At 36.3% G+C, this 24,417-nt stretch overlaps 1 protein-coding gene across 1 annotated transcript in view; it reads left to right on the plus strand.

The window, feature by feature from the left end:
• The window catches only part of Kcnu1 (potassium calcium-activated channel subfamily U member 1), a 163,824-nt gene that overhangs the window by 16,324 nt on the left and 123,083 nt on the right, over positions 1-24,417 (plus strand). The window contains exons 3-8 of the mRNA XM_077792717.1: positions 14,257-14,318; positions 15,468-15,558; positions 16,761-16,872; positions 17,832-17,907; positions 19,244-19,319; positions 23,759-23,929. Coding sequence (XP_077648843.1) covers positions 14,257-14,318; positions 15,468-15,558; positions 16,761-16,872; positions 17,832-17,907; positions 19,244-19,319; positions 23,759-23,929 — 588 coding nt within the window. The remainder of the gene's footprint in view (positions 1-14,256; positions 14,319-15,467; positions 15,559-16,760; positions 16,873-17,831; positions 17,908-19,243; positions 19,320-23,758; positions 23,930-24,417) is intronic.

Consider the following 24,417-nt stretch of genomic DNA (forward strand, 5'->3'; position numbering starts at 1 on the left):
ATCCCCTACTATCCCCCTCCCCTCCCCTCCCCTCCCCTCCCATCATCCCTCTCTACCTCATCTGCTGTTGTTCAATTCTATCCCTTGTTTCCCCCACCATTCCCCTCACATCCTCTTCTATGTAATTTTGTGTAACATTGAGGGTGTCCTACCATTTCCATAGGTTATACTTTCTATTGAGCTTTTTTATTTTATTTATTGTATCCTTCATTTCAAGGATTTCTGACTGATTTTTTTTTCAGGGTCTCTATCTCTCTCTTGAAGTAATCTTTTGCTACCTGTATTTGGTCTCTCATCTCATTGTTGGAGTGATCAATTTTTGCCTGTATTTGCTCATTTAGGTCATTCTTTAATTCACAGATCATTTCACCTTCTAAACTCCTTCTCTGACATTTCATCAACTTCGCTGTTCATAGGTTCTGTTATTATAGTGCACTGGCTTTTTTGGGGTACTTTCCTCCCTTGTTTTCTCATGCTGTCTATGAGTCTTCCTTCCCTGCAGTGTGAATCTGAGAAATTACAGTTTCTTCCCTATATTCTTGTAGTACCTGGACAGATTGTCTGAACCTCACCTTGATTTGGGGCTTCCAGATCTGCTTGTGTCCCTCAGTGGATGCTACTGCATCCTGGGTCTGGGACCTGCCTAAGTCGGAGTGGGTTGATCTGGGCCACTGGGCTTGACCTCCCGTGGTAGTACACTGGTCAGAAGGGGCGGAAGTGCACCAGAGACTAGGCTCTGGTGAGTGTCTGCCCTAGTAGGAAAGGGGTGGACCAGGTGTGCTGTGCACCTGGGCCCTGCAGTGGCCAGTGTGGGTGGATCTGCTCTGCTTTTTATTGATAGACCTTTTACCAATAGGAAATGTTCATTTGTATTGAATTTAATGTGTTTCTCTGGAATATTTTAGTATGTAACATTGACTTGCCTGCTTTCATTTTATGCAAACTTGTTTGGGGTTTCTTTGCTCAACTCTCTTTTAATCTTACTTTTATTCTCTTTTAAGTGTGTCTCTTGTCAATGTCATGTAGTTGGATTTTTGTTCTTGCATTGATTTAAGAATACATTCATTTCTTAATTTTCCAGGGGAATTTTATCATTCTCCTTTATAATGATCTGTTTTATTGGTCTTTAGAAATTTAAAAATTTAGTTTGCTACCCCAAAGAATATCTAAGTATTAGTGGTTTTAATAAACAAATAGGAGATCTATTAGTAAAGATAGGAGAATGGACATGTGATACACAACCAGAAACCTGTTGTTAATTCCGTTAATTCTGTTAATTTCTCAGCCTACTGAAGAGACAGAATTTATGCTGGTTATAAATTTTGAGAAATGGGCTAAAATATTAGCTCCTCCACTTTCTAGTTTGTAATCTTGGACAAGTTGATTTTTCTAAATTGGATTTATTCATATAGTACAAATGTAAAAAGAGATTATAATAACCTCATTATATTGTAGAGACAATTACATAATAATACATGTAAACCACTCAAGGCATAGTAAACACTTAAAATAAGCTGGTATTTACATTTGTAGTTTATTTTTATTACTTTTTTATTTCTTGGCATCTTCTAATGTAGGTAATTCTATTTTTAAGAGAATATTAAAAACAATAGGTATATCAAATTCACTATTTATTTCTCTGTATATCTCTGTGTGTTTTATACTTATACCCTCCTCTTGCTTGATACTTTTTGTGGAAATTTTTTTTCACACCACCCTTTTTTCCTCCCAGATATTGTTGAATTGGTTTGAACACTGAGTTTCAAACTGCATTTATGTATGACTGTGTGTGTGTGTGTGTGTGTGTGTGTGTGTGTGGTTTTGCATGTGGTGGTGTGGTTGGGAGGATTCATAGCATTATACATCTGTAAGATTTCTTCTTTATATTTGCAAAGTTGAAATTTACGTTAATTTTACCAGTTTTATGTACCATGTTTTTATATATTTATCTTTCTCAATTTCTCCTCAAGTCCTTCACATAATCTTCTTTTCTTCTTGAGCACTTTACATTTTCATTTGCAAAGGGACGTCCTTTGCTGTTTTTTGAGTTCTTCCTGATTTCTTTCAATAATGTTGTCCACATGTGTTATATTGACCTGTAAGGTTTCTTGGATTTTACCAAGCCATGATTCAGACAGGTTCCTCTATGACATTTCTTGAGTATATGGCTAGATAAGATTTCCCATTTACTGTAATATTGATTACATTTGTCAATTTATATATTATGAGTTTATGCCAACCTCAGCATTTGATCCTGAGGTATGAGTGTAATACTGCACCTCAGTATTTGATTCAGTGTTTGATACATAATGTATTAGCTTTACAAAGTTTCCCATGTTCTGAATATATGTAGATATGACTGCTATGTTTAAGGGGGAATAATCTATGATTGGGGTAATCTCTTCAAATGTATAATACAATAATTATGACCATTCATACATAATTTCTTTGTTAATATAATATCCTGATATGTATAATTGGTGTCCTCTAGCTGAAATTTGATATTTATGATAATTGCATGTTTGTGGTATTTCTATGATGAGATAAGCTATCAATAATGTTTCACATGAATGTTGAATTATGTGTAGTGATAATCTCGTGATGCTGAACAACCAGAAGGCCTGGATGGGTAAATTTGTGCCATTTCTTATTGATCAAGACTTAATGTAAAATGATCCACTTTGCATGCTATTTCTGATGTGTTGTCATGCACTTTCTAGTACCTGTTGCATCCAGTTATGTTGTGTTTGAAGTCTAATTTGAATCACATAGTGCATGAGAGTTTGTAGACAATTTTTAATGATATCATGATGTCCACTTTATGGTTCAGGTTGTAATTGATTTGTTCTTGGTAATTCTACCAATTGTTGTATTTTTTTTAGTAGGGAATAAATTTGCTGAATTGATGTAGATAGTGCAGTTACTGTGTGTGCTGTTGATGGCTGAAAAGCATTCAAGTTCCATTTAAAATTAAATTAAGTTTTTCTTAATTTCCTGAACTTCAGCTTCCTATATTCTGGAAATTGCTAAATGTGCTCTTATGCTAAGTACTACAAACAATTATAGGTGTTTTCTTAAGTGGTATCTGTTAGTGGGTGGTTATTCAGGTAGGTTCTATGCAGATCTATTATATTACTTTAACACCACACAATGTGCCATTGCTTTGGCTGTGACAAAAATCATCCTTTCTAAGTTATATGTGGATCCTAACTGGTGTTGGTTAGTAGATGATTCTAACTAAGAAGTGCATTGGGGTTTACATCGATTGGATTTGTAAAGCTTTGGTGCAGGTAGTGTGAGTCCTTTTGACCACTGTGTACTGTGCTGTTCTTATGGACTGTGTGTCACTTCAGCATACCCTGCATATGTAGCAGGGTTCCTCCTGAGGCATGGTTCCTACAGCAAGATTTAAATGATATGCCTGAAGCTACAGTTGGTAACCGTATGTCCTGCAGTGTCAGGTTGTGTTGTCCTGGATATCATATGAAAAATGGACATCATTCCAAGATTTTTATATGAAAATAATAATGTGTGAGTCCAGGGTCAACAAGGGTTGCTTTATCAAAGATAATTTTTGTGCCATGTCGGCCACTACAGCGAATCCTTTCTTTCGATAATGTCCTTAAGGATCTTTGGAAATGTGAATGTTATGTCTTCCTGTATATAGTCTTGTATTGTGCTAGTAGAAGTGGGTTTATGTAATAATTTGTGTTATTTTCATAGGGGTCTATATTCTTAATGTTTTCTATCTTAAATTTTGTTTATATATTATTAATTTTGTATGTCTTAAATATTGGAAAGTATGTCCGAATGGCCAGTGTGATTAGTTCATTTGTGCACCTAGTTGTAGGGACTGAGATTGTAGATTTTCTGTAGTTGTCATGTTCCCTATGTCCTGTTGTCCGATAGGAATTTTCAGCCATGCCAAGATATCCTGTGGGGAGATACTTTTATCTTTAGTTTTGATCTGCACTTGAAAGGTAGCATGTTAAGTATTTCTAATTCCTTTCTTTCTATATTTTCATAGATACATTTAAATAGGAGTGAGGATTTCCCTTAATTCTATGTTCTCTCTGATTTTGATTGAAATAAGCCTAAAGCAATTTTAGTTAGAAAGTCAGAAATTCTGGCATTAATTGTAATTCTCTTTTTAATAGTCCATTAAAATTTTCTGTATATTCTGATGCTATAGGGTTATGTGGTAAATGAAAATTCCATTGTATATCCCAGGTGTACTGCCCAGGCTGCAAAATGGGATCTCTGATGACTTTATATTGTCCCACGTGGCCCTCAGGCTGCATACCATAACATTAATGCTATGGTTGTAAAAGGCTGGTGGCTTAACTGCTTCTACAGCTGAACTTAATTCTGTGTAAATTTCTACCATTGTTACTGTATATTTTTGTGGGTTTGGTATTGTATTTGCCCTATAAATTCTATTTGCAGGGTATATCTGCAGAGATATCTGTTGGTATTCTGTATTGAAATATTGTCAAAGAGTTTTGGCATTCTTCACCTCCTCATATTAACCCTTTGCATCTCATGCCATGTTACTTTTTGGTTTCTGTCTGTCTCCATTTGTATAGTTCACTGGTGCCCACATGTTCTTTGAGTGCATGTGTAATTAATATCTTATGTAATTTTTTCATGTGGGTCTTTCTTAATTGGCTACTTCTCTCTTTTCCTTGTTATTTTAATGCTTGGCACCTTGGGTATTTCCCATGTGTCATCTTCTTCCTTTCTAAGTGTTACAGTTGGAAGTGTATGTCTGTAGTTGTAATCTGCATTCTTTATGAATTTTACTTTGGGTATTTTATCCTCCATTCTTATGCTTTGTGTTAGTCAGTTTCTTACTTGGTTGTATTTAGTTGTTTTTCAGTCTTCTTCCAACAGGGTGATATGTGTGTGAATGTGAACCTGATGTTAATTTTGTGTGTGTGTGTGTGTGTGTGTGTGTGTGTGTGAGCCTTCTTGTAGTGCTCTCCAGTATTGGTGTGACTTTCCCTTGTCCATTTATTTTATAATCATTTTGTTTCCACTTGTGTGCTCACAAGCCTATTAAATATACATATTTTTTCATTCTTCAATTATGCATTGTCTGACTGTGAGTACCTTTGCTATGCATTTGGCACATTGCACAGAAAATGAAAACCCTTACTTCATGAGGACCATATTATCTTGGGTTCTCAGGGCTGCTGATTTCCATTTATTTTCCTTTGGGCTATAGACGTTGATCTATCTGTAAATCAGTCATTATGAATGTTATTTAACTAGGCGGAATTTGTTTTGCCCTTGGAATGAATTATATTGCCATGGATTTGTTTTGCCCCTGGAATGAATTCCATCAAGTCTATCTCCCTATTGTGAAGATCTCTGATTGGCCTTTAATGTCAGTATTCATGCTGGGTGTGGTGGCACATGCTTCTCATGTCTCGAATGTTCTGGCTGTCTGCCAATGCCTTCATGAATGAGCATTGTTGATGTCCTAGTGCATCTATTAGTTAAAATTTCTTTACGTCATTTCTTGCTACTATATCATATGCCTCTGCATATGCATTTCTGGCAAAATATCATTGCTGGAGATTGCTGTTTTTAGTGGCTTGATATAAACCTAGCCATTTAAAACTATCCCCAATTTAGTAGTATTGCAGTAAGGGCTTTTGTTAAGCTTGATGTTCTCCAGCTTACTGCTATCCTGGTCCTATGATGACATGATTTTGGGTGGTTAGCTATAAGCTTAACAGCTCATGGTTTAAATTTGGGTTTCTGCTAAAGAGAAGAGTTTATGCATTTAGAATATGCTTAAGGCTATAATATTTATCCCTCTACCCCACAGGGGTACTAGGCAATCAACATATATGATTTGTTTCTGCATAAAATCTGTTCTAAGTTTTTGCAATTCCACCCTTGTGTATTCTCTGTCTTCTGGTGTATTTTGAAGTCTTTGTTATCCATGGATATAACATATTACTGTTTTTCTAGTTTAAATTGGTTGTGCCATATAGATCCCCCTGCAAGGATCATTATAATCTCCTAGGTAATTGGGATGAGGGCTCCATGGCCCCAGGGATTGGTCTACTTGCCATCAAATTATCTGCATATTTATGTTTCCTATGTCCTTTAACTGCCAATTGTTTGGTTTTGTGTCTGTCCTGATCAACTTGTAACAGGCTTTTTTAACAATATTGCAAACACCTTTTCTTTTGCTGTCATATATATATAAATGTGTTGACATTATTATTATTAGGATCCCTTATACCTTATTCCATATTCTCTGCATCTGCCATTAATAATTTTCTCCTAACCTTCTGGCATGTAGGATGCCATGGATTCCCAGAGGCAACCAACATTTGAGGGTGTTCTCTGTGCACTTTTTCCCTTATCTTTCTTCCCAGAGCTAGCCATTTTACTTTTAATTTTCTTGTTCACTCAAATAATATTTTAGTCTTGCATTACTCAGTAGTCCACCTTATAGAGTTGTAATCATACATGTGTGTCCTGAGGTTTGCTTCCCTTCTTTTTACTGCTTTATTCGACAATCAGTACCAATGTACAGGTAATTTGCTTTCCCAGATCACCAACCTTTGGCCATTGATCTGTACAAAGTCAAGATGCGCCCTCTTTTCAGCACCCAAGTTGAGTTTCACCTCAAATGGTTTACACTGCAGGGCAAGACAGGTCTTGGATTCATGCAGCAAGATTATGGTTTCTGTCATCAAGTCCCTATCAAAGTATGGATCTCACATTTTATCTTTATTGCCAAATGACTTATTTGTTTGAAAAAATCTGTATATATCTAATTATTTTGCAAGTGGATTACTCATTGGATTTCATTTTTACTGAGTGCAATTCTATGACTATGACAATTGTCAGGAACAAGCTATGCCATTAACATACACTGGACATATTTGTATATTTCTACAATGTCATCATTTGTTGAATAACAGTAAATTCACAAGTTACATCATTCCCACTTGTTGCAATTCTCTGAGTAATTATGGGTCACTGGATAGCTCTAAGCAGAGGTAATCACAGTTTCTTTTATTTGATTTTAATCTTAATTTTAATAACTATAACACTCAAGTCATACATCATACTCCACACAATAATATATATATATAGGTTACTGAAAGAGAAAGGGTTAAGGTGACCACAGGGTTACAGATTACAGTGCCAAAGGTAGAGACAGAACAAATAGGAATGCAAAGAGTCACTGCGAGTGATTAGCTAAGGGTTTTCACAAACCAGTTCTGAGAGTTGTCAAGGCAAGTCTTCCAGGGTGTCAGCCTGAAGTGTCAGATTGAAGTGGGAGTCTGTCTGGTAAGTCTTGTCTTAGGAAGGAGAAACTGCTGAGCTGAAGAGAGTTGGAGTTTCAATGCTCTAGCAATCTGCCTTGGCAAGAGCTCATGATGAGTGACCAGGGGATGGAGTCAGTGTGCCACAGTGTCCATTCATGGTGTACTCCTTCTTGTATGGATTTTTTTATGGAACTGGTGAAAGGTTTACATCAAGTGAAGTTGGTACATGCCTGTGTCTGGTGTTTCTGATATGATTCGAGGTGTCCACGTGTCCAGGAGCTCCTTGTTTAGTTTGATAAGTAGTCATGACAAAGTTATGTATCAATTTGTGTCTTATGGTTGTTTTGTGCAGATGGTTGTTGTTTATTTGTACAAACAAGGTGTAGAGTCATTCTATCTTGGCACTTGTACTCAAAATGGAGTAACCACTGCTCTTAAAATAGAGTCAGTCAGTACCAGGCACAATCTATACACCATGGAGTAACTCAGACCTGGACACAGCCTGTTACCCACATTTATTCTCTTTAAATTGTAGATAACCTGATGTTTTATATTTTCTATATAGAGGAGTATGGGATATCTTCTTAAATGTGACATTTCTGTGTGTTACCATCTGTATGTCCTTTTAATGTTTCCTGCCTGACCACATTTTAAAAAATATTTATCAGTGCCTTATACTTATATGTAGTAGTGGGGCTCATTTTTGATATATTTATAAATGCATATAACAGTTTGCTCCACTTCAATCCCCAGTGCTTCCTCTTTCCTTCCCCTCTTCCCTCATCCTGATTCTCTTCCTCTACTTGGTTGATTATTTATTTATTTATTTTAATTGGTACATTACAATTATACCAAAAATTTTAATGGATTTTAATATATTCCTATGTGCACATAGCATAATTTGGCCAACTTCATTCCCCACTTCTTCGCCTTTCCCTATCCTCCTTCCTCCCTCTTGGTCCCCTGATTCTACTATACTGATCTTCCTTTAATTTTCAAGGGATTCCATTTTTTTCTGTCTAGCTTCCTCATTATGAGAGAAAACATATGACTCTTGACTTTCTGAGTCTGCCTTATTTCACCCAGCATGATGTTCTCCAGTTCCATCTATTTACCAGCAAATGGCATAATTTTATTCTTCTTTATGACTTAGTAGACCTCCATTGTGTATATATACCATATTTTATTCATCCATTCATTGAAAAGTATTAGGCTAGTTCCAGAACTTGGTGATTGTGGATTGTGGTACTATCATGTTGGTATACATATATCGCTATAATATGCTAAGTTTAATTCTTTGGGATAAATACCATGGAGTGAGATAGCTGGATCTTATGGTGGTTCCATTCCTAGTCTTTGAAGAAACTCTTTATTGCTTTCCAAAGTCTACTAGTTTGCTATCCCACCAAGAATGTATAAGTGTACCTTTTTCTTCACATCCTCACCAATAATTATTGCTATTTGTTTTCTTGGTGGTTGACATTCTAATTGGGGTGAAATAAAATCTCAGTGTAGTTTTGATTTGCATCTCCCTGATTGCTAAGAAAGTTGAACATTTTTTTCCTATATTTGTTGGCCATTTGTATTTCTTCCTTTTAAAAAAATGTCTTTTTAGATCTTTTGTTCATTTATTCAGTGGGTAATCAGTGTTTTGATTTCTTTATATATTCTCATTATTAAGCCTCTGTCAGAATAATAGTTGGCAAAGATTTTTCTCCCATTCTGTAGACTCTTTTCATGCTATTGTTTCTTTTTCTCTGCAGATTTTATTTTTAATTTAATGTCATTCTGCTTGTTAACTCTTGGCTTTATTTCTTGAATTTTAGGAGTCTTATTAAGAAACTTGATACCTGTGCCACTATGTTGGAACATTGCACCTGTTTTCATCAAGTATTTTTACTGTTTCTGGTCTAATTCTTAGGGTTTTTATTCAGTTGCAGTTTATTTTTGTGTACTGTGAGAGGTAGGGATCAAGTTTTATTTTTATAAATATATAGATACGCAGTTTTCCAAACACCATGTGTTAAAATGATAATCTTTTCTCCAACATTTGTTTCTAGCACCTGTGTCAAGAATCATATGACTGTATTTATGTCCATTTGTCTTTGTGTCTTCCAGTTTATTCCATGGGTCTTCCTATCTGTATTTATGCCAATCCCATACCATTTTTGTTATTATAGCTCATAGTATATTTGAGATAAGGTATTATGATGTCTCCAGCCTCACTCCTGTTGTTCAGAATTGTTTTGACTATTGTGGGCCTTTTATTCTTCCATATAAATTCTATCACTCTTTTTCCTAGTTATGTTTGAATCTGTAGAATGCTTTTGGTCATATGGCCATTTTGATAATATTAACCCTACTGATCCAAGAACCTGGTAAATTTTTCCATCTTCTAAGATCTTTCTCAGTTTTTCTCTTCAGTATTCTCTAATTTTTATTGTAGGATTCGTTCATATCCTTATTTAGATTTATTTATAAAGTTTTTTGAGGCTATGGTGAATAAAGTAGTTTTCCTAATTTTTTTTCTCAGCAGATTCATTATTAAGTAGGAAATTGATTTTTGTATGTTATCTTGGCTCGTACTATTTTGCCGAATGTGTTCATCAGATCTGGAGGTCTCCTGGTGGAGTTTTTTTGGATCTGCTAAGTATAAAATAATGCCATCGTTAAACAGATTGTTTGACTTTCTCTTTTCCTATTCATATCCCTTGTAACATTTGGAATGAGACTTGTTTACTTGTTTCTTCTTGTTTTAAGAGGTCTGGGACTTGTGCATCTATTGAGATATATTCCTCTTTCTCTTTTGTGAGGAGGTCTCTTGGTATGTAGTTATCTTTTTGTAATAAGCCCTATGTTATTGATATCTCTTCACTTCAAAATGTAGGTTCAGGGGGTTCAAGTGTTAGTTTGAACCACCAATACCCCTCAATTTGTCACGGCAGGACTGCTGATTTAACTCACTCTGATTGAGCTGCCATAACACTGTGGGCTTTTTTTGAGTGATCATTTTGGAATATTTCTCATTTTTCTATAGAAGTAGATGGGCAAAAATGAGACCTGACAGATGCCCCTCTCTTGTGTTTTCCAACTTGGGGCCTAGTCATTGATTTGCGGGGGGTTGTCTCCCCCATTCAATGAGTTAAAGCATTGATGAAACTGGAATGAGATCAGTCTGTGTCTGGAGGAAGGTGTACAGTCACTCTGCTGAGTTACAGGTGTGGTTCAGCTGAGGAAGCCCTACCTTGTGAATTCATAGTGAACCAGTGACTTCCCAGCCCCTCTCAGAAAAAAGGGAAACAAACAATAGCAGCAATAGTAATAATCAGTACACAGCTTTAGAAGAAATGGCACATACACAATTAATTACCACAGAAGGGAATGGCGAGGCAAGCATTTAACAACAGCATCAGCAATAAAAAGCCACTAGCAAAGTGTACAGCAGTTTTCAACTCAGCAGTACTAATCACTCAACAACATGAATGGTGGGGCAGGAATTATATAAACTAAATTTATTTTTAAAGGAATTATATATTCCAAACTGTTCCTAAAGATAGTAAAATTAGGTTCACAGAGAGAAGAGAAAATGGGGTGAGAAGAAAAGAAGTTTTAAAATATTCAAAAGGCAAACAAGTAAAGCAGGCAAAGAGAGAGCATGTGATGGCTATAAAAAAAAAGGAGGAGTAAAAAATAACTAAAAAAATAAATAACAAGAAAGATAAAGAGAACAAGCAAATTGGATAATTGAAGGGAGAAGAGAGAAAAACGCAGTAAGAGAAACAAAAACAAGAGCTTAAAAAAAACAAAGCAAAATGTCAAACCAAAACAAATAAAAAGCCCTTTTCCTCTAACGTTAAAGCAAGGCAAAATGACAGAAGAATAAGGAAAGAGAAGAAGAAAATGATAAAAAAAATAAATGAATTTATGTTTGCATATGAATGTGCCAGTCAGCACAACCAGAACACACACACTCCCATTTATTCTCAGTGGAAAAAGAAGAAAAAAGAAAAAAAAATCCTAATGCCAAATCGTCTTCACTGAGGAGATCAAAACTGTCCATAAGGACGGGTTTCACTGCCTGCACCTCACTGTCCTTTTCTCCATTTCCTCTCAGGCTGTGTTAACACTTAGGAAGGACAGGGCTGGGGGATGTCAAACTGTTTTGTTGGTTTGTTTGTTTGTTTTTGTTTTTTAGTTGCTCACTAAGCTGTCTGCTAGATTGGCCAGGACCTGAGGCTGGTTGTAGTAACTCTCAGTTTCCTTTCTTGCCAATTTGTTAGGATAGAATAGAGAATGGTGACAACTGGAGTTCTGACCACATAACGAGGTGGATAACCTCCTGGTGGACTGATGCAGAGTTCTAAATGTGACATGCAGGCAGCTGGCATTTAGTTCTGACCTTTCAAACTATGTCCTAAACTATGTCCTATGTATAAACTATGTCCTATGTAACTGCTCTAGAGAAAATACTTCCACCCAGGCTTCTGCTGAGCAGATGCCAATCTGTGCTGGGCATCCAATCTCTGGAGGGGTCTCTGGGAGAAATCCACTATTGGGGCAAAGTGACCAACTGGATCTCTGCTGGTCAAGCATAACCCCACTGCCCATAAATGCCATCTTCCCAGGATCAGATACAGAGTTCAAACCTGTTCACTTTCTTTCCAGCTAGTTTTGCAATCCACCAAACCAAAAGGGAAAGCTAGCCATACCTACCACTCCATAGCCCCCGCCTGAGTCCCCTTGGCTGCAATCCCTTCTGTGCCTATCTCAGTTGGGCTCTGCCAGGTGGACTCCAGATCTAATGGCAAGCACATGCAGGGATAGTTGGCTGATGCTTGTTATGAATCCCTAGGCTCCCCCAGCAGAAAGCTGCTGTGGCCAATTTAATATGGCATCCCTCCTCAGCTCTCTGCCCTCCCTGGAGGAGCAGGGAGCACTCTTCATATACCAGCTCGCCACACTGCTGCCGGGTCACTCAAGTTCAAACTGCCCCTCTGTTCCTTGGGTTCCCCATACGAAATTTTCTTTGCAAATTCAATCTTTCTGATAAGGTTGTCCATCTCCTCTGCAGTAAACTAGCACCACAGTGCTATCAGCTAGTTTCCCAAGATATTCTTTTTAATCCTATATTCAAAGCATACAAATTTCTGTGTGTCTGTGATTTTAATATTTAATTTTGGTGTATTCCCTCTGAAAACCTTCTCACTGAAAAACAGCGTTCCCACTGTATCCTGAGCCTCTCCTGTTGCCGTCTTTCCCCACTGCAAGAGAACAGGTCTATGGCTCATTTGTGACAAAAGACTGCTGGGCTACCTGCTTTGTCCCAGAGATGCCACGACCCTGGAGATCATCCGTCCTATCAGTGTTTGCTGGGGCACGGAATGCTGGCTTGCTTCCATGGGCCACGTGTGTGTCACAAGTGGGAGCCTTCTCTAACCTCTTCAAGTAGGCATGTGGAGGAATAAGGGCTCCAGAAGAAAATCAAAGTGTGAGGAGTATTGAGAAAAGATTTGCCAGCAATCAGTGTGGGAAAGTGGAATATGTTCACCCAAATGAAGGGAACCACAGATGGAACAGTTAACCATCAAATATTATCAAGACTTCCACACCTCTGCCCCTTCCCCTTGCATTTCTGAACCCCTTTACATTTCTCTACTTTAATTTCTTAGCATTTATTTTCTTATATACCATATGTTTGTTTAGCATATTAATTATCTTTATTTATTGTGTAAGCTGTATGCTAAATGGGGACAGAATTCTTCATACCTATGGTTTACAGATGAACAGAACTGTACTTGGGTCACAATAGGAGCTAAAGAAATATTTGCTGAATTTGAGTAGGGATTGAATTGGGATCAACAAAGAGCAATAGAACCATCCCTGAAAGTAGGCAATAAACACCTTCCCGGAGAGCTACAGGGTGGGGGCCTCATGACCTAACACCAGTCCGGTGAGACATTGCCTGCTCCAACCTCCCCTTCTTTCCCTCCCACACACTGACCTATAATTCTGTAGAGGCCAAAAGCAGTGTAGTCAGTGGAAAATTAGAAATCAAAAAAGAGAAAGGGTTAGTAGAGAAGACACTGAACAGCCCCCACCCCCTTACCAATACAAGGAGCTTACCCAGGGAACATCTGAGCTGAAAGGGAATGAAGCCTTAATTGTAAATATATTTTAGAATTTATCATTGAACTACATTGGTCTGAAAATATTAAAACGCTGGATGGTTTCAGAACTAGAAATAACCGGGGGAATGTTTAGTTACATAGAGCCAACCTGAAAAATCACAGAGGCTGCCAAGGATTTTATTTAAATGCATTGAGGGCTTTGAATAGGCAGTTTTCTAATTACATTTCACAAGCTTGGCTTATTTCAGGCTAGACACATTGGTATGTTGAAAGCACTCGTTTTCTTCTTCTTACTTGCAGTACTTCACTTTCTGCCAAAATTCTGAGTATCCTTTGGGATGGATATGTTTGTAACTGTTTCTTCTACCATTGCCAGTTCAGGTCAAGGGTCTTCATCCTATAGCCTCCATTTTCTAACATATAATGAAGTACATAACACATGGTAAGCATTAAACATTTGATAAGCTCTAGGGGTAGCAGGAAGAATAAACCATTCATTTTAAAGTGTGTGTGAGTCATATTAGGTAAGTAAAGTGCATGCATGTTTATTTAGTAAAAGGTTCAATCCATTTTTCTTGGATGAATGAGTGATTGAATTAATTAATTAAGGCTAGCATACGTGAATGTGGGAATAATTAGTTACACATATGTAGCAGGCAAGGTAAAAAGAGAAAGCACATTTCCTCTTGTCCCCTCTCTACCTAGCAATAAATATACACAATAGAATTTATTTTAAAGTATTTTTTTAAAAAAGAGACAACATAATTTTGTTTATTTCATGTCAATAAAATGGATCTCCCCTTCTCCCCTATCTTTGTTTCTATTTCTAGGTGATTCTTGTGTTTGTACTAAGCATCGGGTCTCTTATAATCTATTTCATCAATTCTACTGAGTGAGTAAAAATCGTGTTACTCTTGTCTTCTACATCAATAACTTATACATCTACTCTAGAATTTTCTCCTTAGGAATAAGGTTTAATATGTTTTCACACAACAAACATGTGCACACACTCACCAAGCTCATAAAAAATGGCAAATGCTTAAGTGCCCAAGCAAGCATGAACCCAGTTCTGCACACACACAATAAAATAAAATAAAATAAAAAAGAAAGAAAGACAAAGTAAAGGAAAAAAAAAGTGTGAGTTTGCCCTGCATCCTGCCATCCTACATTATTAGAAGAAATTGGTATGCACAGATAACCTTAGAGTCTTTGGCATACCAAGCCTCTAGCTGTCCTCTCCTCACTTAATTAACTTAATGAAAGCTTTTGAATTCCTCAGGTGTTGAAACAAAGGTCCTGTGGTAGTTTCAGAGTTTCTCAGAGATTTTAGAGAACTTTGAATGGTTTTGAGTAAGGAACATGTTAGATCTCACCTCAGATAGAGGAGAATACTGTGGCCTGCTGTCTTCTGAAGGCACTCCTTTCTTACATTAGGATAGATTATTTTTTGAACTAAAGCCAACCTAATCTTGAACTCTATGACAATCACCTGGGAATTATATCAAATTTTTAGCTGAGATAAAATTAGGATTTGCAGGGCCATAAATGTTAGGCAACTTTACAGAACCTAGGGAGAGTGGTAGTCTTTGCTTTGTAAAATTCCAAGCAGATCTTTTAGGAAATTTTCTTTGAATTTGGTTCAGTTTAGTCCACTTGACAAAGAATAGCTCTGTATCAAATTCTGGAATCTTGCAAATTCTATCAAATATCCCAACTAGATAGATAGTCTTGCAAACCAAGAAGAGTCACATTATCTTTATGGCTCTGAATACCAATGAGAAAATTGAAATGAAACCAATAAAGCCTATGACAGAAATAGAGGGTAATTTTCCTGTTATTGTTAGCTCCATGGGTGGTCCAGTGGTTTTGTTTATGCATAGCTGTACTCCCAGGAGAAAGGTAATTTTCGTCAGATCTGAACTTAACTGACCATTCGTGATGAATAAAGAGAAAATTGCCTATCCTCTCCTTTTATTTGTCCTTTATAGTTATAGCTGTTTTAAATGTTCACCTTTACAAACTGCCCTCATTTCTTTGCCAGCCCTGTTGGAAGCTGTTCTTCATATGAAGACAAAACAATCCCTGTGGATTTGATTTTCAATGCTTTCTTCAGTTTCTATTTTGGGTTGAGAGTAAGTACCAGGGGGAAATGTGGGTAGACACACAAACACAACAGGAACAACTTGAAGAGACCTGCCTGTGCCTTAGTTACACCATCTGCACAAGTTTTCCAGGCTGGAAAGATGAAGGGTCTGTTCTCTACGTTGTTAAACATATAATAAGGCCTTAATCTTCTCTCTCCTGCACTTGAAACTGTAAGCCAGTTCCAAAATTCCAACACAAGTAAAAACAATTCCTTTATTAAGTACCATCACCCTGTCACAATGTCCTCCTTTCTCACCTACCACTAGGAAAACTCTATTAATAATCACAAGCTAGCAGAGCTTGAAAAAATCTCCAGAAGATGCCATTGTTGGACTAATGGTATGTGTGCAATATGGCAATGTAAAATACTATTGTATTGTAGTTTCACTTATGTTACACACATTTATGAAGCAATTCTTTTATTCCATAGACATTTAGTAAGTACTCATTCTAGTTTTTAATGTATTTATTCATTCCATAATTATGGGAGACTATATGCATATACCTTTATATGTACATACAGTATAAAATCAAATATTTTATCCATATTTTATCCATATGAGCATATTGTTTATGCAAGTGTATATACACATACAGAAGATGTGAATTTTTACTACCTTCCTATAAATCTCACTCTCACCACACTTTCCATCAAAATCTTCTGTTATAGCAGACTCTCCCTCTGGAAATCTAGTTTTCTTAATCTAAATAGCAAAGTTCATAAATACAGGCATGGTCAACCAAGGTTCTAGGAAGCTATACCTTTTTCATTGTAGATCATCCTAAATCATATATCTTCATAGCACACAATGGGGGTTTTATTTATGTAATTTCATTATCAGAAAACTCTAGGAGCAATAAAAAGGTGAAAATGCTTATACTGAAATGTGAGAATTAAGATTCAGTAAGTAAAATGCATATATGTTTATTTATTTAACACCCACTAAAAGTGCAATATCTGCATCTATGTAAATATATGTACATTTATAATAACTACTATAAGATATATTTATATAGATGCAAAGTTGTTATAGATGCACATATATTTGTTGTGTTTGCACATGTATAAGATAGAACAAGAACAAAGCTTCAGTTGATGAATGAAATGCAGTTGGATAATGTCATCTCTCCTGTTCACTTTAAAATTCCTGAGCATGACAGAATTTTGAATTTTTTTTCCATTTGATAGTTTTTGGCAGCTGATGACAAGATCAAGTTCTGGTTGGAGATGAATTCCATTGTAGACATTTTCACCATCCCACCAACATTTATTTCTTATTACTTGAAGAGTAATTGGCTAGGTAAGTATGCTGTTGGAATCAATAACAATATATAATGGGGAAAAAAACCTCTCACCATCATCTATAAGTGTTTATCTTTCATTTTCTTTGAATCCTGACTGTTATTTTAAAAATTCCTCTCCCTAATCATGTGGTTTTAGATGGTGTTTACAGAAATCTACTTTTGCCCTCAACACCTAGCAGTGTACCTGGTATAGAGTAAGCATTCCATTGTTGTTGATGGAATGACCACAGCCACAATCTGAGAGGAAAAGATCAAGAATCCTATTCTCCTGTGGCATTATTGTGTGGGGATCCCACATGCACTGGGATAAAAAGCCTCCCTTTGTTTTCAAAAGCTAATCATCATACCTACACATGCTGCAACATGTTTGGGAATTACTTAATGAGTTGTTTTGCCTTTAAAGTAGATACATTGACAGTGCATTTGTAGTATGTAGCTTTAATTGCTTTTCATGTAATCTTATATTTTTATTTCTTATCTGTAAACATATACCAGTTTCCTGGCTACCATTATTAGAAAGCTGCATAAAATAACACATCCGACAAATATTGAAGAGTTTATAGAAATTGGATAGTCAAGAGTTTAAGTGCTTGATGAAAATTTGCTCCCAGTTCAAACGAAGAGAGTAAAATGAACAGTGCTCATTTCATGGAAGGCATGCTTTAACATGCTTTCTATTAACTCTACAACTATATAAAGTAGATATTATTAGAATTTCCAATTTAGAGATGAGGAACTATAGAAGTTAGAGAATTGTCTGGGGTGACATTGGCTAGTAAGTGTCAGGACCAGGATTTGAACTTCAGCTCATGTTCTTCCCCTCTTAACACTACACTACATTCAGACATTTCAGGGAAGAAAAGAATGCATGTAATTCCAGTCGTGTTATCATTGAGGCTGCTCCCTGGGGTGACCCTCTTCATTTGGAATCTTTCTCCTTTTGATTGCTCTGTAGGTTTAAGGTTTCTAAGAGCTTTGCGGCTACTGGAACTCCCCCGAATCTTGCAAATTCTACAAGCCATCAAGACAAGGTAAATGCTAGCTTTGTCTGGCTGTACTGCTTGTTTAGTAGTTTGGATTAGAAGGAAAATGTTAACTGGACCTCAGGCTCCACTCAATTCCCAACAGAATTTCAGTGTAAAAATCATGAAGTCCCTCAGTATTCATATTATTTATTCATTTTCTCCCATCATGGTACACTGGCCCCAAACTTTGTGATCATTTTAAAGAGACTGTGTTTTTTTGTTTGTTTGTTTGTTTGTTTTTTGTAAATTCCAGTTGACTTCTTGTTCTAAGTCCCTCCACCAAAAAATAAACAATAATTCAAAGGCTTTGGCTCTACACATTTTTTTTAAATGAATCATGTTTCTCCTTGCCAAGTAAAATAAGAAGCATTTTTTTCAAGTTTAGGAGTATAACAGTTCCTCTGTAGGTGAGAGTTGTCCATTTGCATCAGTTAGCTACGCTTGCAGAAATAAAGTCATGGCACACTAGGTAAAATTTTACCTAGATGCATGGTTTGATCCCCAACCTTGGGGAAAAAAAGAAGAAGACCTACCTACATATCTTCAAAAAACAACAAAATCCAAACAACTTTGAGCAGCAATGCATCTAAAATTTAAAGCAGTTTGGTCTGTTAACTACTCAAAGTCTACTCACCCCTATATTTTCTACATTTTCACTAGAAAAATCAAGTATTACAAGCCAGGTGCATTTCATTGCTAAGAGTTTGTGTATTGTGGAGAAGTCGGGGAAGGAAAGGCTATTCTTGTGTGACAAATGGTGCTGCCTGAAAATCACAGAGTTTTCAGCTAAACTCTTGGGCTTTCCTGGGGTGACAGGAGGATCTCTGACCCTCTTCCCTCCAAGATTCTGCTCTGAGTTCAGCAATCTCAGGGACTCTACATTTCTGTGATTTACTCAAAATTTCATTTTGCAAGTCCACTCCCTGGATTGCTGGGTTTATGCATTTTTTGTACTTTTACTTTAGACAACATAATAATCTAGTAGATTGATCTTATGATGATCCTCATGCTGTGTATTTTTAAAGGCTATATAATAGAAGGCTAATAGATATTACAGCAAAATTCACAATTTGAAATAAATAGGACCAGTTGAGTTAGAGAGCCGGGTTTTCCAGACTCTACCATGTATGAATCAAGCAAAGAATCTTGTAGTAATGCTGATTAGTAGCTAAGGGTGGGGCTTGGAAGTCTGTATTTGTCATACCTTCCCCTGGGAATGTCATTATTTCAGGTGTATGATTCAAATCTTGAATAGAAAGCAAAATCTAAAAGGATGAGGTTTTCTTGTTATTTTGGAGCCTGTTTGAGGAGACCCAACAGCTCTTTGTCTTTCTTTCTCTAGTAATTCAGTGAAGTTTTCCAAACTGTTATCAATAGCTCTCAGTACCTGGTTCACGGCAGCAGGATTCATTCACCTGGTAAGCATTGCATCAGGATGCCTAACAGTGTGCCTGTCAATGTCAGCAACCTTTCTTCAAAAAATGGATAGGAATCTGCATAGAACAGAGGGTTAACTTTTTACTACCCCTATATAGGGCTGTTTCTCACCTTCATATCTCAAATATGTGTCGATCATGATCACACCTTGATAATCTGCTCTTAGGGAAAGAAATAATAAAGTCTGAAGTTATGCATAATAGGTAAAATTTATTGCTAAATTTCATGGAGATCTAGGGATTCTCAAATTATTTATATATAGATAGATAGATCAAATGTGAAATTGATGTGAAGAATGTGAAAATTGAAGTGGGAGGTTTAAAGCCTAAAGAATCCTTAATCCTTTGAGAAAAACAAAATAGAAAATATAGGAGCAGTCCTGTGGCCTTGACTCTATCTCTCAAAATCATTTATAACAATAACAAGAACAAAAAGTCAAACCACTTACCATCCTCAATTTATCCAGGAAAGGTTAAATACTAAATGCACACTATTATGGGACTTTTGAAAAATCTGAAGCCAGCCACATTCCTCTTTAGCACTTAAGCAGGGGGAAAGTTTTTCTTGAAGATGTGTCACAGCAGGAAAGGCAGATCCTTGAGTGTAGAGAATTAGACCTAGAGTCATGCAACTACCAGGGGAGAAGCAATTATCAGTGTTCCTGGAGAGATTTGCTGGCCATCCTAGAAGGCTGAAGGAGAAGCCATTCTGACCTGTTGTCTTCAATGGCAATTCCAATTAGAGGATTTTCAGCTAATGTGCCTATCAGCATGTTTTATTTTACTTAATTATGTTTTCATTTTCTGTTTTCTATCTTTTTTTAATTAGTTGCTAACTTTTATGGAGCACTCACATAAAAATCCAGATTTCTAAATTCTTTAGAAAAATGCAAGAGTGGGGTAACCCCACACTCTCAAGGCCACCAAGAGTCATAGTCATAAAAATCCAGATTTCTAAATTCTTTGGGAAAATGCAAGAGTGGGGTAACCCCACACTCTCAAGGCCACCAAGAGTCATAGCTGAAGAGTGACTGCTCCCTGTGTAAAGCAGGTGCTCTTGGGTTGGGCATGGCATCTGCCTGACCCACTTAAATCATTGAAGTCTCTTGCTTGTCCTCTCTCTAAGCATGTGAGCCTATTACCCCACTGGGCATGCAGTCCCCCAGCTGAGGAGACTTCCAGGAAGGCTGCATGCAGAGAAAGGAGAAGCAACCAAATGACTTGTGAATTAAAGGGCTCTATTTGAGTCACACTAATTTCCAAAATGTAAAAAATCTAGTGGGACTATGCTCATTAGATTTATTGGGAGACTGTTTGAAATGACAAATCAAAATAAAAGTTATCATGATTCCAACTCAACACCTTTCCATACTCACAATATCCTGCTGAAAGTTGATACCGACAAAAGATGAGCATTAACAAGAGATGAATCAGTGTGGTACCTAAGATTCAAATCTGTCAAAAATAACAAGGTGTCGGGGAAGGGATAGAGATACCACTATAATAGTAGTTACATAATACCAATCATTACAAGATAATTTGCCCAGGGGAACAAAGAAAAGTTAGGAAAATCCCTCATTTTGAAAAAAAAAAATGCAGAGAACTATAAAAAAGACTGAAATCATCCTTCATACAATAATTTATAAGGTTTTGACTATGGAATTATTAAACAATTGGAGGAGCAGAAGAATAGGTTGAGAGATAACAGAGAAAAAGAAGAAGAAATTATTACAGAGCTGAAATCATATTAAAAGAAACCAAAATAAAATGACACAAACATGTTCAGAAACATGCATGACAGGACAAAAGAAAAAATACTGATTTAGAAGATACATAATTGTGGAGAAGAAACATGAAAGATGGATAACAAGATTGATTCAACAAAGTATAAATATCATAAGTATTTTCAAAGGAAAGGATGCAAAAAAAAGGCGCCAGAAAATTGTTTGAAAACACGGTTGTGCATCAATAGATTAAAAAGTACACTGTATTCCAGGGAAGATGACTCTAAATTATTATTATTTGGGGGGTGGTGGGTTCCAGGAATTAAACTGAAGGGTATTTGACCACAGAGCCACATCCCCAGCCCTGTTTTGTATTTTATTTAGAGGCAGCATCTCACTGAGTTGCTTAGCATCTTCCTTTTGCTGAGGCTGCCTTTGAACTCGTGAGATCCCCCTGCCTCAGCCTCCTAAGCCACTGGAATTATAGGCATGTGCCACATCACCTGGCAACTCTAAATTATTAATTCCAATCATGTTTTGGAACAATCATTGACTGCCAAGGATAAGGGAGAGAATCTATGCAGAAGAAAGCAAGACCCACAGAAAAGGGGAAAAAACTAGCATCATATTTCTTGGTAGCTTTACTGAATACCAGAAAATGATAGAGAAATGTCTTGAAGTTTGTGTGAAAAAAAATGTAACCTATTTTATTACTTTAAGCATCCATGGGAAAATAACACCTGTGAAACCCTTTCAGAAATGTATCCTGATCAAAAGCAGCTGCAAAGGTCATGAATCAAAACTAAAAACAAAACAAAACAAATGGACAGTCCATGATGAAAAACAGCATTAGTGATTACTGACTTAATTTAAAAGACAGTCAATATAACCAGACACCTTATGGTTACAAACTAGAATGTGCATGTGCCACAAGACTATAACTAATATAATGTTAGTGGAGAGGTGAGAGAAGATGGGAAAGTATCCTAGTATTCTCCTTCTACGTGGTGTCCCTTACCTAAACTGCACTGAAAGATAAAGTTTAAAAACATGAGATTCAGTTTTGAAATATGGAATTTGATAATGATTCAGTATCTAAACACTGGTCCATGATCCTCTGCCTTAACTTTAACTTACTTCCCATCTTGGTCTAATGGGTTGATGCCAACATGGTAAGAGAAAAAGCATAGTGAACAGATAGATCAGCTTAAGGCTGCCAACTCTCTTTCCCCATAAACTACATGGGCAATTTAAAGAGATGCTGGGAAAGTAGCAAGGGATTTGAAACACTGAAGTAAGAAATACTCCCAAAGACAGTGAGTTAAATTTTAAAGGGCTATTTAAATTATTTTCAAGGATATTCTCAGATTGAAATCAATTTGCTTTTCTTCTATAAATGTATTTCTCAGGGATAATATTGAATCCCTGTGCCAAGATGTTGTGAAAGACAATGGAGTTTAAGCTTCAAGGAAACTGTCCCAATATACAGGAGTGACTTAAATTTGGCTTTCATCTGATGTATACTAGTCTTAAAAATAGTGAAGTCCCCAGGAGTCAACAGAAGCAGATTGGTACATGTTGCAACAATATCTAGTATCAGCCATGGAAATTAAGTATGAATATACATCCTCTTTTCTATTTTGGAGTGTGGGGTTAAAGGAATAAACAATTTTAACCCTCTGCCCCATCAAAATTAGGAAAAGGTCTGTATTTGGAACATTGCTTTTAAAAATCGATCAAATACATGTGCAAATAACATGACTTCTGATCCCAATTCCAGTTTTTAATAACAAAACACATACTTTCTCCAGACATCTCCAACATTTTATCATCATTGTTGCTGGAAAACATCTAAGAAATATGTAAACTAAGGGGGAAAAAGTCAAAAAAAAAGGGAAAAAGGACAATTATGTATAAATACATACTTATAAATTATACATACTTATAAATTGTATATAAATATAAACATATATATAAAATGCATGGCATATATAATACATAATAATAACTATTATGTTATATAAAATATATATTATATTTTACATATTTAAAATACTCATAAATGCCTGTTACTACATTTACTTAATAGAAAAAAAAGATAATATAATAAATTTAGTTTTCTTAAAATGTAAAGACTCCAAGGGAAAAAACAGGAAAATATTTTTCAGAGGTTTTTTTTTTTTTTTTTAATCACTAGAAATATTTTTGCAAGGAAAGGGGGAAATACTTGGGAAGGTTGTCTATTTTTCTTATACTAGTATTTATGTACTTAAGCTCACTAAAATGAAGTACTCATTTACTAAAATGTTTTTTTTTTCCTCAATGGTGTTCCTAATCTGGTTAGTAAATGAAGATGAGTGGTAACTGCTTGACCTGAGAGACTTTGGGGTCCCTGGGCTCTAGTCTGCCATGGCATGCTTCATGAGAAGAGAGATGGGGCAGTGGCCTCCACTCCATGGAGCATTTCAGATACAGAGCACAAGCCACACATGGCCTCAGGTTCAGCAATATTCACAATGAAGAGAACTCAGGCTTTACAATCACACCTGAAATATGCAAAGTCTTCACAGCAGCCTCAGAATCATTTAATTTTTCATTTGGAAGAAATTAAGTGAGATTAATTTGAGGTCCTGCCTATTTGTTCTAAGCCTTCCCTTAGATTGCATTCAGAAATCTAAGTCTTTTCTCTTTAAACAGGTGGAAAATTTTGGTGATCCCTGGCTCAAAGGTAGAAATTCACAAAATATAACATATTTTGAGTCCATTTACCTGGTCATGGCAACAACGTCAACCGTCGGCTTTGGAGATGTGGTAGCCAAGACATCCCTAGGACGGACCTTTATCATGTTCTTCACCCTGGGGAGTTTGGTGAACAATATTTTTAAGCGTATTTTGAATGTAGTTATATGAACTGAAAAATACTGGTTAGTCACCAGAGGTAAAGGTTTGGAGCAGGTGTCATGTGAAAATGAGAAGATGCATAAATTCCATATTTTATAAACTGCATCCCCAAGAGCCCAAGGTACAATTTTTTGGTTTCTAGGGGTGAAGGATGGTAGAAAAGGGAGAAAACTTTCCTTAGCCTCTACCTCGATTTGAATAAACCGATCTTCCTTCATCTTTTACCATCAAATTAAAGTCTTTCTTCTGAAGAAGGAAATTTGAGATTTGATCTAGGGAAAGTTCTATTTCATCCAGCCCAAATGAGTAAGCTCTTACCCAGCAGCATTTAATTTCAGATAAATGAGCATCTATTCTTGGTTTAGGAATATATTAAGGGCAGAGGAAGGCTCCTTTTCTTTTAATGAGTTTTATTTTAGTTACTTAAAAACTATCACAGAGCTGGGTACAGTGGT

The sequence above is a fragment of the Urocitellus parryii genome, chromosome 14, assembly GCF_045843805.1.
Source record: "Urocitellus parryii isolate mUroPar1 chromosome 14, mUroPar1.hap1, whole genome shotgun sequence".
In the NCBI taxonomy this organism is placed as follows: Eukaryota; Metazoa; Chordata; class Mammalia; order Rodentia; family Sciuridae; genus Urocitellus; species Urocitellus parryii.